At 43.1% G+C, this 15,433-nt stretch overlaps 1 protein-coding gene across 1 annotated transcript in view; it reads left to right on the top strand.

The window, feature by feature from the left end:
- Positions 1-10,641: 10,641 nt before the first annotated feature.
- The window catches only part of STK26 (serine/threonine kinase 26), a 53,388-nt gene continuing 48,596 nt past the window's right edge, over positions 10,642-15,433 (top strand). Inside the window, exons 1-2 of the mRNA XM_025852503.2 lie at positions 10,642-10,801; positions 10,907-11,057. Of these exons, the coding sequence (XP_025708288.1) occupies positions 11,016-11,057 (42 nt within the window). The 5' untranslated portion in view covers positions 10,642-10,801; positions 10,907-11,015. The remainder of the gene's footprint in view (positions 10,802-10,906; positions 11,058-15,433) is intronic.

The following is a 15,433-nucleotide window of genomic DNA, read 5'->3' as shown; positions in this document are numbered from 1 at the left end:
TCTGCCCCTCCCCCTGCTTGTGTTCTCTGTCTTTCTAAATAAATAAATAAAATCGTTAAAAAAAATCACACTGTAATTTTTTGTTGTAACCTAAACATGTTAGGGATTAAAAAAAAAAAATCACGGAATGAAGGAAAACATTTTAGGCACTCTGGATTCCAACTGACTCGGCCCCTGATTGCTATGTAACTTCTGAGCAAGTAAAGATGGTTTCGTAAAGAAGCATTAGATTTTCAAAGATTCACAGGGGTTGCTGAGCACAGTGGGGGCTCTGGGAAAGAGGCAAATGGACAGGGGGACGGGAAGTGCCACTATTCATGAACGGTCAGTTCTGTACCAGACACACAGTAGAGCAGTTTGTGTTCATCATTTCATTTAATCCTTCCTGTCAGCATTCGAAAGAGGCATTAATAACTCCCATTTTGCGGATGAAGAAAAGGAGGCTCAGACATCAAGTTCACAAAGCTAATAAGGCCTGTCTGGCTCCAAAGCCCGTGTTTATTTTGTCCCCATTAAATTGTACTACCTTTCAAAAAGTAGATGCCCCCTTAGCCTGTTTTAGAGTAAAAATATCAAAGTAAGAAGAAAATGGTGTGAGTAAATCTTATATTTTTCTTTTAGAAAGCTCTTCCTGAAAGCAAGCCCTTACTCTATAAACAACACAAAGCTGCTTTGTGAAGGAAGAAAAATGTGTTTTGAACAACAGTACTTATCAGTTAATTCCATTCGTTATAGTGAAGCACAATTTTTCTTTAACCTCTCCTACTGGAGAGCACAGAAGGAAAAATTCAAAATGTTACAGATCTTTTCACTTTTAGAACAAAAATTCTCACTAAAAATGCTGCACCCAAATGATATTAACAGTCAGAGTAAATTAAAAGAAATTCAAACTTGTAGAACTGTGATCTTGCCCATGAAGTATTCATTACTCATGACTTTTTCAATATTCCACGTAGAGAAAATGAAGCTCTCTACCTTCCATTTCTTATAATCAGTAGAAGCATAGTGGTTAAAAGCGTAAATTCTGATGTCACACTCCCTTGGTTCAAATTCCAGCTCTACTCCTTAAGAACTATATGACCTTGGCTTGAAGAGTTGTCAGAGTGAGCAAGTAAAAATACAGGACAGCCAGTTAAATTTGAATTTTAGATAAATAATGTTTTTCAGTATAAGTATGTCTCATGCAGGATTATTCATCACTTATCTAAAATCCAAGTTTAGGGGGAGCCTAGGTGGCTCAGTGGGTTGAGCGTCTGCCTTTGGCTCAGGTCATGATCCTGGGGACTTGGGATCAAGCCCCACATTGGGCTCCCTGCTTAGCGGGGAGCCTGCTTCTCCCTCTCCCTCTGCTGCTCCCCCTGCTTGTGCTCTGTCAAATAAATAAATGAAATCTTTTAAAAAATAAAATAAAATTCAAGTTTAACTGGGCATCCTATATTTTATCTGGCAATCCTACCTTGGATGAGATACTTCGTCTCTCTGTGCCTCAGTTTTGTCACCTATAAAATGGGAATGATATGATAGTAGTACCAAGCCCATGGAGTTGTGGTGAAAATGACATGGAAGTGTATGTAAATTGCAACCATGCCCGACACAGAGCAAGCATTACATGAATGATAGCTCTTACAATTACCTAATTTTCTAGTTACATTAATACAAGTTGGGCTTGGGCTCCTGCTTTAAAAAGGACAACGAAAGAATTACTTCACATCTCATTTACTAGGTGCAGAACTGGAGTGAAAGAGCAATACTAAAGTGTGTTGTTATGCATACTCACATGGAATACCTTACTTTTTTACTAGGAAACATATTCAATAACTCAGCATTTTACAACCCAGACACCGTTTCGTCTGTTATTGTTCATATAAATGACCTTTCCATACAGCAATAACCTTTTTATGCTTTGAGGGTCTGGAAAAAAATAAGAAAATATCTTTTTTTTTAGTATATATTTCATGAACTAAAGTCATCCTTCACAACATAGTAAGCACTCATTTCTCTATATTTGCATAGCAGGAATCTGTATATTGTCAGATGCAAAAGTAACATTAAAATTTAAGAGCTGGTATGTTTCAGTTTCTTGCAACACCTGAGAAAAACCCAAACACATAATAAAATGCATTGTACAAAACATTTAGAATATAATCTATTTGTATCTGCTTTCCTGATTTCAGATTGTAAATGTCTACCGCTATTTTCCCTATTTATATAAAAAGCATGATTTATCTATGTTAATTTCAAGTTGGCATTTAGCCACTTGAATGCTTACCTTCACATATGGTAAACTACAGGGATGTGTGAAGTTTCATAAAAGGTCAATAGCACACAAAGAATGGGAGAACCGGAATAGTATGAATGGTTCTGAAAAATTGGGAGAAATATTAACTCAAGTTGCTGTGCACTTTCACAGCAGGCAAATAACATGGCTTTGCCAGTAATCTGTGCCTTAGATTGCAATAAATTCTTCCTGTTTTTCTTTCCACTGTAGAAGACACTAAGTTGGCTTCATGAAACCAGGCACACATGTCATCTCCCACCTCATTTTCTTTTGAATGTAGGAGGGGAAATATAATACAAACTGCTCTGGCGCACAATAATCTGTTTTACAGTTGCATGCAAGAAAACCATCCCGGAAAACCTGGGAACACAGCATTCAGATCTCTTCACGTCACCCCTGTCCTTTACCCCACTCTTTTCTTGGCTGTCATTATCGCGCCCTGAAAGGGCAATCTATGTATGCAGGGACACAGCAGAAATATTTAGTGATATAATATTATAGAGATGAGATTAATAATCACCACTTTGAAGAAAATGGTATGCTTTCTGCAGATAGATATGAAGTCAGTAGGCACAGGCAGCCTCTCACTGGACCAAAACATGGGACAATTATTCAAGAAGGGACTCTCTAAATAGGAAGTGAACGGTTCCAACTTGCTTTCTATTTTTTAGGTCCTTTATTGATGACTTGCCATCAGGTGACAAAGGATTCTTCTCTGCAATTCTCAATCTATATTTGCAATCTGACCTCTTGTTATTTTTTTTTTAAGATTTTATTTATTTATTCATGAGAGACAGAGAGAGAGGGAGAGAGAGAGAGAAGCAGAGGGAGAAGCAGGCTCCCAAGGAGCAGGGAGCCCGAAGCGGGACTCGATCCCAGGACTCTGGGATCATGACCTGAGCCGAAGGCAGACGCTTAACCATCTGAGCCACCCAGGCGCCCTGACCTCTTGTTATTTTTAAACTAGCTTCTGGACATCCACGCTTGCGTATCGGACAGACACTTCAAACTCAGTGCATCCAAACTGAACTCCTTATCTTTTCCCCAAACCTGGTCCTCCTCCCATATTCCCTGGCTCAGCTCCAGGCATCAACATTTACCCATTTCCCTAAGCTAGAGGTCTCTGGCAATTTAAACCTCTCCTTCTGGTCCTGGCCACTTCCAATCAATTGAATGCTGTTGATTCCACCCCCAAATTGTTTCCGGAATCTATCCCCTTCTTCATTCTCATAGCCATAAATTTAACTCAGTCCTTCTCCTGTACTATTACAATGGCCTCCTAATGGCCTCTTAATAGGTCCCTCTGCCTCCAGCCTCTCCCATATCAAATCTATCCTTTATGTACTAACCAGAGAGGCATTTTGTTTTTGTTTTTGAACATACAAATCTGGAGCAAATTCCTCTCTTCCTTAAAATGACTCAGTACTCCTAGGCGCTTACAGGATCAAGTCCAAAGTCTTTAACATGGCACACAAGTCTCACCGTCTGCCCCTCACTTCCCCTTCCGACCTCATTACTAGGATGCCTCATGTACTCTGTATTTTTGCCTGTTAAACCAAACTACCAGCTAGTTCTCCGAGAAAGCTTGTCATTTCTCTAAGCTAGTGATTCATAACCAAGAGGGACACATCATAATCACCCAAGGAGTTGTTCTTTTTTTTAAAGATTTATTTATTTATGGGGGGGGGCAGAGGAAGAGACTCTTTCAAGCAGACTCGTCACGGGGCTCCATCCCACAACGCATGAGATCATGACCTGAGCCGAAACCAAGAGTTGTATGCTCAACTGACTGAGCCACCCAGGCACCCTGTTTTGGGGGGTTTTGTTGTTGTTGTTCGTTTTTTTAATAAAATACACATGCCCTTTTGCCCTTTCTCTGCCTCAGATCTATAAAATCAGAATCTCTACAAATGGAGCACAGTATGTAGATTTCAACTGGATCATCAGGTGATGGGGGGGTACGCATGCCTGGCTTAGGCATTTGTTTGTGCTGTTCCTTCTATCTGGAATGCTCTCTCTACTCCCTCTCCCATGACTTTTCCTGGCTACCTCCTACCCATTTTTCAAGGCTTAGTTCAAATGTCACCTCTTCTGTGAAGCCTTCCAGGATCTACACAGCTCAAATGTATTTCTCTCTGGTGCCTGTTGCTGTAACATTTTTAAATGTAGTGCTATGATAATCATGTATCACTCTGAGTGTTCCTTGTTTTTTATGGCGTTCTCCTGCAAGAAAGCAAACTCCTTGCATTTCTTTGTCTTCCCAGCACTTAGCACAGTTCCTAGCACTGTACTCAAGAAATATGTGAGAAAGAAAAGAACGGAGGAGAAAGAAAAGGAAAAAGAGAAGGGTGGTGTGGCCTTGGCTGTCTCTGGAGCCCAAGCGCAAGTATAAAAAGACATCCTGTCTTCTATTTCTCAGCAAAAACCCCCTGCTACAGTCTACAGTTGGACCCTTGTGGTGGGCCTTGTGGGATAACATACGGACTTTTTACTAATCTTAAACTTTCCATTTGGCACAGGAAAAAAAAAAAATGAGTAGGGTGGAAGCTTTGCTTGTCCACAATGTTGAGTTTCTGCCCGCAGAAGCTTCTGGTAGTCCCTGATAATCGTCCTGCAAGGGCTGCCTGTTACTACCCTGCTCTGTTCATGTCCTCTTGAGAACAGCAGCAACAAGACTATGGGAGCTTTTACCACAGGGTGACAGAACCCCAGCAAGCAAGTTGAAGCGTGGTAATTTTACACAACTGCCTTTCTTAGAGGTCCTGGCAACGACTTCCTTTTCCTCAGTGCGAGCTGATGGCATAGTCACTTCCTATTTGGTCTCAACTGCCAGTTTTTTTCCGGTTTTTAACTGCCACCTTTGACTAGAACTGTTTTCTTGAGGAGCCTACAAATGAAAGAACAAGGGGTCAATTCAATCCATCCTAAAAGGTTAATTCAGAGGGGGAAAGTATCACCCCGACTGGTTGTTCAGCATCACTTCATGGTAACACAGGAAGGGTTCTCCTGTGGCTAAAACCTGCACTCTGGAGAGCACAAAGAAGTTACCTGACTTCATTACAAAGAGCCCAGTCTCCCAAAGAATCTCTCCTAAGAAACTCCCCAGTCTTCATGTTCCCAATGGCAACACAAAACTATCGTTATGGGATGACTGGTGCCGAAAGCAGTGTCTCCGTCACCACCAAGGAGGTTGGGAGTGAGGGTATGCAGGGTTCTGATAGCCTTCGCCTTACGTCCAAGGCCCGTAAAGATCCCCAGGGGAATTCTGGGACAATTTAGGCAGGCAGCACAACTGGAACCAAGAGGAAACCTCTTAACGTTCCATCTTTTGGCTCCTACCTCGACATGGGAATGACACTGTCTGAGCCGCATTTACCTCTCTCAGTTCTCTAACTCATCGGTGAGGGCAAGAGGTAATGAGCTTGATGCTTTTGGTACCTAAATGCAAATATTTCGAAGTGAGTAAGCACACATGTAAAGAAATATTATAAGCAGGAAACCACTTAAGCAGCATCTGCTTCCACCCACCTCCTCTGTGGCTCTATTCCCCTCAGTAGCATCAGGAAGTAAAGCTAGCAAGAAAATTCAGCTGGGCTGAGTCTTAGACACTAGTTTTTGTTGTAAGTGATACCATGGTAGAGTCCTGTGCAAGCCCCCAAAGGCTTAATGCTCCTTGACCGAGAACTGATTCTATAGGTTTTTCTCGGGATACTTTGCTGGAACAATAGTGAGGTTGAAACATCTGCAAGAACTATTATGTCCTGATTTCCAATTTGATACCCACAGAGAGTAAAGAGGAGATTTGAGGTATCACATATGTTTTTACATATTTTTAAAAAAAGGACCCCTGAACGTTGTCCTTCCAAATATCAGTACAGAGTCTAGCAGCTTGAATCAAAATCTTCCTATCCCTGGATGGTGAGCTTCAGGAATTACCAAAATCATTCCCTTTCATTCCCAATATTCAGATAATTGGAAGAAATTCAGATAACTGGATCAATTTGTACTTGCACTTCATACATTTATACACATTACACATTTCAATGCAGTTATTAAATAAGGCTCAAATTGTTAAAAGTCCAAAATGTGAAACTCTACCTCTAAATTTTGTCAAGTGGAGTAAGAGGTCAAATTTACCTCAACAAGGTCACATATTTAAAGGCTCCTAGGTAATACCTAGTACATTACAACCTGCTCCATGATTAAATATTTTTAAGCCAATCATTAAATTTTTCTCAAAGTTATTCTCTGTTCAATATTATTTTTCATTAGGTAGTATTCACTCTTTGGAGGAAGACGATCTACGGTTTCATACAAAGGTAAAATAAAAATACTGCTTTGTTTCCAGTACCTCCCTTGATGTGGCCCAGTATCTTTGGGAATGTTTTTTGTTGGTGGTGGCTTTTGGGGTTGGTTTTTTTGCTTTTGTTTTTTGTTTTTTTTGCCCCGGCCACCACACTGAACTGAAATCCTCAGGGAACCGTGTTTCTCAAGTCTGTTTCTTGGTTAGTAACCCTTAATGCAAAGAGTACGGAGCATGGTTTCTCAAACCTTGGCACCGCTGGCATTTTGGGCTGGTCAGTCCTTTGTGGTGAGGCCTGTCTTGTGCCCTGGAGAATGATTAGCAGCATCCCTGGCCTCTACCCACTCCCAATAGCATCCTTTCTTCCCCATTTGTGACAACCAAAATATCTCCAGGAGGTGAAATTGCCCCTCGTTGAGAACCAGGACCCTAATACATTATTACCTCACTATTGCCTGTATCAAAGTTTGGCCATTTCTATCTACCTACACTTTAGCTATGAACCAGTCCACTCAGTAAATACTTATAAACATGGGTAAAGTTAAATATTTAATATTGAGGGTATGACACATGTCAGGAAATTGAAACTACAGATTGTAAATTTAAATTATCAAGTTTTGTTAGGCTCAAGGACAATGTTTAACTTGAAATTCACTGACTTTGCTTAATCTGTATACGATCTTACTTCATTTATACGGTTATTAAGTATTCATAGCCACTCAGGTCACATAGATCAAGCAGGTACCAAATCCAATCTGAGGCACAATCTTGCACTCTATGGGGCTACCAAAGAGCATAAGATGTGGTGTCTCCCCTCAAGGAACTTTTTCCATCAAGTTGTGGGAATACATGGTCACATATTATTGGACTCTGGGCTGACATTTTGAAGTAAAATATTCAAGTGTCCTTTTTGGTGGGGAGTAACAAAAGCACACATGAATTAATTTAAATTAAGAAATATATATATATACACACACATATATATATGAAAAAGCATAATCAAACCACAAGTAACTCCATGTTACAACTCAAGTGATCTCTATCAAATATAATTACAACAGATAGTTTATTTAATAGCAGCAGACCTAAATAAGGGTCAGAAAGTTTACTAAGATCTCAAAAGCGGTGTTTTTAAGGAAATGTCTCAATAGTTCAGGTCTCAAAATCTAGCATTCACTCTTCCACATTCTTACATAACTCTGGCTCAGAAGGATGTCAGGGAAAGTCACTTCTCAGATAGGCGTAATTTACTTATTAAAATTACACAACTCACTCTTAGGTAGTTGGGAAATTAAAGTAACTGGAAAGAATTTAGGACATAAAAAATTAACAGTGTAACATACAGTAAAGTGAACAACTTAAAGATTCAACAAGAGCAGTGCCCAGGAGTTTAGCCAGGCATCAATAAAACAGTGTACCCATTACTTGCCTAGCACTATACTAACCTCAGTGAGCAATTCAAAGGAAATTCATTCATTCGTTCATTCATTCATTCACTCATTCATTCAACAAATACCTATTGAGGGCTTACTATGTGCCACACACTCTTCTAGGCTCTGAGGATACACCAGTGAACAAACCAGACAAAATCTTGCCCACTGAAAGCTGGCATTCTAGCTGCATAATTCTTAGATAAGAGAAGCTGGATCTCTGGCCTCAAGGAGTTAATCATCTTGTTGGGCAGACCAAACAAATGAAATAAGAAAGAACTACAATGTTGAGCACTACTTCCACCAACATGCAAGAGGAGGAGTATTGAAGGAGGGTTTGGAGCAATGAGGAAGGTTCAGTGGGGCTGGGACTTGAGATTTAGACCCTTGCTACTCAAAGTGTCATCTGAGAATCACCAGTATTGGCACCACCTGGGAAACTGTTAGCAATGCAGAATCTTGGGCCCATTCCAGACTTGCTAAATCAAACTCTGCACTTTAAAAAGAATCCTAGGGAACTTCTCTTTTTTTTCCTTTAAGATTTTATTTTTTTATTTGAGACAGAGAGAGAGAGAGCATAAGCTGGGGGCGTGCAGAGGGAGAGGGAGAAGCAGACTCCCCACTGAGTAGGGAGTGGGATGCAAGGGCTTGATCCCAGGACCCTGAGATCATGACCTGAGCGGAAGGCAGATGCTTCACCAACTGAGCCACCCAGGTGCCCCAAGAATTCTAGGGAACTTCTAAGGACATTAAAGTTTAGGTAACCCTGCTGGTTTCTGGCCAGGCTGACATTGTTAAGTATGAGCTGGGCTGGTGGGAAATAAAGACTGGATAGGGGCCTACCATCAGGTTAGAGGTTGTGAGGACCTGGAGGTGGGGAACTAGAAGTAAGGAGAATGCAATTATATCCTTTATCATCTGAATGGATAATGAAATGTGATGGCTATACATGCAATGGAATATTATTCAACCATGAAAAATAAGGAAATCCTGCCATTTGTGACAATATGGATGGACTTTGAGGGCACTGTGCTGAGGGAAAGAAGTCAGAGAGAGAGAGACTAAATACCATATGATCTAAAAACTACCAAACTTATAGAAGCAGAGAGTAGACTGGTAGTTGGCAGGGGCAGGTGAGAGGGGACACAGGCGAAGGTGGTCTAAGGGTACAAACTTCCAGTTAAAAGATGAGTAAGCTCTGGGGATGTAATGTACTGCATGGTGGCTATAGTTCACAATACTATATTGTATCCTTGACAGTTGCTGAGAGAGTAGATCTTAAAAGTTAGAGGGACTTGGGTTTGGATTCCCAGCTCTACCACTTCTTAATTGTGTGATACTGGGGCCAAATTATTTAACCCCACCAAGCCTTTTCCATCCCCTGTAAAATGGCTGGGGGGGGCGGGGCACGCAGGGAGGCAATATGACCTCAGAGGGCCCTTGTAAAGATTCAATCAGCTAACATATATCTAACACTTGGCAGTCCGGGCACAAACAAAATGATACCCATTAATAATAATTATATTGATAACAATAAAATGCTATCTTGTGAGAAAGATTCAAAACCAGCAAAGGAAACAAAAGAAACTTTTAGTGTCTACTAGAGCCCCAACACTGTGTTGGGTATAGACCTGTAACAACCTGCAATGTAAGGAACTTCATCCTCATCTTAAATTGGCACTTGGATATGACATTTTTAAATGTAATTGGTCCTTAAAGGTGCCTTCATGATGGGATTTCTGTAATTGTTACTCTTATCATTGTTACTGTTGTTATCATTAGGGTATTCTCAAAAGAACTTGTCCCCCTGCTGGAGTGGAACTTTAGAGGGAGCGGACGCAGGGAATGCTGAAACCACGGCTGCCTATATGCTGAGTTCAGTAATTAGCGTACTGCTGATGATCCAGTCTCATTTTCCATGCCTCTATCATCCTCATTAATTTTTCTGATGTACTGTTTTCCAATTTCTCTCTCTCTCTCTGTCTCTTCCACGTGCAACCTTGGCAAGAGAAGCCCCAGTCTGGCCGCCCTCCACCAACTGACAGCCCAAAAGGCAGGGGTAGGTAGCCTCAGGTTCAAGTCACCTGAAGTAGGTCTGGGGGCGGGGAATCCGGAAAGCAGGCGAGCGGCTACGGATCCGCCCAGAGGCGCCGCCCCACCCAGCGGGGACCCGACCGCGGGAATGAGTCGGGGGTCTACCGACTCGGCGGCTCTCCGTGCCCCCACCCTCGACTAGATCGGGGAACCAAGAGGGACTTCCAACACTCCCCAAGTTTCAACTCAAGTCGTCTCTGAAGCTGCGTGTGCCCCAGCTTCGAACGCCTGCCTGCAACGTGGCCGCGTCTGGGACGCCCTCCTACCCCCAGGGTCGCCCAAACTCCACCATTCCCTCCCCAGGCCGGGCCGTGTGCCCGGTCCCCCAGTCCCCGGCTTCTCCTCTCCGCGTGCGGGGGGCGGGGGGAGCCCGCCCCTTCGCCGGCTCGGGCGAGCCCAGCCACAGCCCTGCACGGCGAGGAGCCTCGGCGCTCCTGACACCGCCCGGCTGCAGGGCGGGGGCAGGGCCAACGGCGGAACCGCCCCCAACCGCCTCCCGGGCCCGGCGAGCGGGCGGGCGGGCGGGTTGCTGGGGCGCCTCCACCTCCTCTTCCTAAAGCGGCGAGGCGCAGACGAGCGGCATCACTCGAGCCCAGGTCCCGGCCACCGCCACACGCTGAGCCCCGCGTTCGGGAGGAGGAGCGGCGGCGGAGGCGGCGGAGGCGGCGGCAACAGCGGCGGGCGGGCGCCAGAAAGGTAGACTGAGTCCCAGGCAGCCGCGCCGCCGACCGCCCACCCCCCGCCCCAGCCCGGGGCGACGCGCCATCAGCCCCGTCACCTCACTTCTGTGTGTCCCTCCAGGCCCCGGTCGAAAAGCCTGGGAGGGCCGCCGAGCTACCCCCGGAGGAGGAGCCAGTCCAAGCCCAGGGCGCCACCGCCGCAGGAGCAGTGCGGAGCAGCCGTCGCCTTCATGGCCCACTCACCGGTGGCGGTCCAAGTTCCCGGGATGCAGGTGAGGAAGCCCAGGCCGCCTCCGCCGACCACGTGACCGCCCCGGAGCCCGGTGCGCGGTCCCCGGCGATCAGAGGCGGCCCCGGGACTGCCCTGAAGGCAGGGCCGGGCGCAGGGGCCAGGTGACCCGGGAGTCGGGCTCGAAGCGTTTCCCGGCGTTTAGGCTAGCTGGTGCACTGCGCGGGGAGGGCGGGGAGGGACCGGGCGCGCGGCGAGGTGCGGGGGAGGGGGGCGGGGGAGCGTAAAAATAGGCCAGATCCAGACACCTGCGCCTGCGGAGCGTGGTCCGGCTGGGGACTGGAGGTGGGAGGTCTTAACTTGGGAGAGATGGAGGTGTCTCGGAATTTGTGGGGTAAAACGCAAGTCGTGCCCTCCCCCCCCCCCCGCACACACACAAGTTGGGGCGGAGCAAGACAAGGGGGTGTCGGTGGTGGCGGCATTGAATTGGGCTCTTCCTGTGTGCGTAGAGCGAAGAGCGAGGTGGCTTCTTTTCCCCTTTTGGTGTTGCTTCTTAAGGGCGAAGTTCTGTCTCGCTCCCCCCCACCTGGCCCAGCCCATAGTGTGGCGTGAGAAACGCAGGGTCCTGTGTCAGAGTGGCCGAGGTGATGACTTCCCAGCCCCCTCCCCCTGCCTTTCCCACAAGACGACTGTTGCATGTGGTTAAAGGAAGCTTTTTGTCCTGGACAAGGGACTACTGCTTGGGACCCATCTTCTTACTCCAGATTTACCCAGGCCCCTCCCCCCCGTTATATTTTCATTTTATTCAAGAAGAAATAAGCGATGTGTGCCTACGCTTTTTACGCGGTTACGCTTTTAAATGGGTGCATTTCAGGCTATCTACTAAATGTTATCCAGGTCTACTAACTTTCAAGCATTCGCTTTTTTTTCCTTTGCTAGTGAGTCTAAACAACCCATTTATGAACAAATCAGAGACTAGAAACATTAAAGCCTCAGTCCCTCATTATCTTCTAAGAATGTGAAAGCAGACTTTTTCAAGTTAAGAAAAAAAACGTTTAGAGTAGTAAATAGCTTGTGTTTCTAGTAAAAATCAAAGCGCTGTGGATTGGGGCCTCAATTTACTAATTGATGCATGGAATTCATCCTTTTTGTTAGCAATGGGTCATATTTTATGCATGGTCACAAAAAAGTAACTTTAAAAATACTTTCCCATAAAAGGACCATTTGTGTTGAACATATATCAATCCTAGGACTCCCCTGTGTACTAAGCACCAGGCCTTTTAGCTGCCTATAGGGCACATCTGTGTTGAGTCCCAGGAAGTCGGTGTGTATTTAATAAAAAAAAAAGAGAGAGAGAGAGAGGAAGAAAAAGGGAAATGAGGAATGTTAGGGCTTTTTAGAAGGTTAATCCACTCAGGCTTTACAGAATGCCTCAAACTTTTTTCTCAGCCCCCCCCCTCATTCTCCCATCCACCCTGCCCCACACCCCATTCATTCAGTCTGCCTTTTATTGTAGCAAGAGATTAGTAGTTTGCAGTACTAACTCCAGTTTTGCTCCGTCTGACGTGCAAAGAAGTGCGAAAAACGATTCACGGTGCTCTCCTTTCCATTATGTGGGGAGTAGAACGGTACAGATGGAAAGTTTGTCTCTGAGGGTCTCCATGCTTCTGTCTCCATTGTGTGCGCGTGCGTCAGCAGAGAGAGAGAGAGAGAGAGAGAGAGAGAGAGAGCCTCGAGTTCATCAAGTTTGTGATTCTGGGGAACTCTGTGCTGAGGAGAAAATGGTTTCTGGTCCTTATTTGGTTTGTCTTTATTTGATTTATATGGTTTCTGGTCCTTATTTGATTTGTCTTTATTTGATTTATATGGTTTAGGACCTGCTTGCTGTACAGTATTTCTTACTGCTCCCTGCTTTGTTTAATTATCCGAGTTCCCTATCTCTTGAACTTTAAAATCTTAAGGTGGTTTAGAATGTGAAGTACATCTTTTAATTTACAAGTTCTGCCTTTCACTGTATGCCTTCCCAAAGTTGTGGTTACTTTGTCCCACATAATTTGGGGAGGGCAATAAACTCCATATTAGCAAAGAAGAGAGGGATATTTATCACTTTCTCCATCTTAATGGTAAATTCTTAGCTGCTTATTTCCACTTTATTTGTAGATATGCTTCTTAAGCATTTGATGCAACACAAAAGTTTTCCACTGTTAAAATTGTACAGTACCCTAAAAATAAATTTGATGGCATGCTGTGTGACTCTTGAGCCTAGACTACTTTTACTATTATTTTGTTCAAAAATATTGCAGATGAGATGCAGAAATATATCATGAACTTGCAAAATTCTCCTAGACTTTTATTCAAGAGTTAGGAGCAACTTTTAAACCCTTAGAGAAGTAAGAAAACTTGAGTTAGCCATGTGTTCTTGAAATTAATGTATAGTATTTCCACAATCAGGGTGAAGTGGTCGACCAGCCTATAACTTTTTAACAGTTTATTTTAGAGAATTATGAAGATTGATGGAAAAAATGATTTTTCCAGAAATAAAAACAAAATTACTTTATCCACAGTGTTTTTTCCCCCTGAGGAGAGACGTGAAGTAGAAGCCGAGCTACCTGTTCTATCACTTAAGACTTCAAGCATTCCTGACTTTCGAACAAAGAAATTTCTGTTGCCACTAGTTTAAAATAGAAAAGAAACTTGGAGTGACGAAAGAAAACCCAGGATTTGGTCCAGTTCAAACTCTTCCTTATGAATTAGTTATTCAAACTCATATTGTTGATGTTTCTTAATATTGTGGGAATGACCATTTTTGCCCAATTACACCAAATGTTGAGGGTATGAATTTGTTTTGTACTTAATTTGTGCTTACTTTGTTAGTGTATACCTAAAGGAATTTTCCATACCAGGAGCTAAACTCTTGAAAAATATTTAAAGCACAACTTTAAAAAAAACAATAAACCAATAAACCTGTTTCTTTCCACTCAAATATTTACTCTTTAATAATTTAAAACATATTTTTTCTTTGAAGTTTTCAGTTATAAGTTATACTTAAGTTTAAGATATTTTCCCTTAGAACCTGCATTAGTATTTATTAAGACAAGTATTCTAAATTGGTTGTTAATTCTTTCATAAAATGTAGGTGGGAGAATAAAGTTAAATGTTGAATTGGAGTACTAAGTGGTATTACGTCACGCTTTATGTTAGGTCTCTTGTGAAAGTTTTTAAGTTCCTATTAAAGAATTTAAAAAGTAGTCTTCATGTATCCTTAAGTATGATAAAGGTGGTACAGTTGGTTTTGTTTTTTTGTTTTTTGGAGTTTTTTGTTTGTTTGTTTGTTTGTTTGTTTTAAGTCATCTCCACACCCAGCGTGGAGTCCAATGCAGGGCTTGAACTCACGACCCTAAGATCAAGACCTGAGCTGAGATCGAGTCAGATGCTTAATCGACTGAACCACCCAGGCACCCCTAGGTGGTATAGTTTTTAAGTGGTTGTTATTTGAGATATGAAATGGAAATGAAGTTTAAGAATTAATGAATACTTCATTAAAGACTTTTATCTAAGAGGTGGAAAACAGTGCCTTGCATTGGTGAACCTCGTTATTGGATTCTGGGAAGGATACAGAATTATACTACATGATCTCTAGCCCTTGAAGGTCTTAAAATGTTGGGGAGTTAAATCTAGTACATGAAATATAAAATAATGCAAAAATCTGTAGGGCTTATTCTAGAATAGAACTTTCTGACTGGGGGAGTTGAAGGCTTACAGAAGGTAAACTAACTGCTAAGGATTATTGGGGCTCATACGGGGGAGGGCATCTCCAGGCAGGGATGTACCCTGAGCAAAGGCATGTAGACAGGGACAGGCACACCCCCCACAAGTGTGCATGCACACACAATTTTTGTGAGATAAAATCATTTGGATTATGATGAATTCCTCTAAAGTAATAAGAGGTAAGATTGGAAAACATGATTGGGTCCAGATGATGGTGGTTCTTGAATGCTGAGGAAGGACTTTGGCCTTTGGGCTAGCCATGAAACATTTCTGAGTAAAGGAGGCTCAATGAACAGTTATATATAGCAAGAGAAATCTCAAGATTGGATGAACTGACGACCTGGAGGATTGAGAAGCCTTTTGAGGCAGTTGAATCTACTGAGGCTATTTCAATGGGATAATCATATCAGTACAGAGGCAGTCGACCTTGCGTTGACTGATTGCTTTCCATATGCCCAGTACTGTGAAGGAAAAAAATATGATTACTAGACTTAATAATTAGCTAATTACAGAAGGAGAAATCAAAGGTTTTGTGGTGTTGAATATGGGAAACTGGGAGTTATGGTTCATATGAAAAAAATTGGAAAATCATGGGGAAGAGCCAGATCTGGTGGGAAGTTAATGATTTCTGTTCTAGAATTGTGAAATTTG

Source organism: Callorhinus ursinus, unplaced genomic scaffold, assembly GCF_003265705.2.
Source record: "Callorhinus ursinus isolate GAN/ISIS: 27379988/994484 unplaced genomic scaffold, GSC_fseal_2.0 scaffold33, whole genome shotgun sequence".
NCBI classification, from domain to species: domain Eukaryota; kingdom Metazoa; phylum Chordata; class Mammalia; order Carnivora; family Otariidae; genus Callorhinus; species Callorhinus ursinus.
This window is presented reverse-complemented; position numbering and strand designations above follow the sequence as displayed.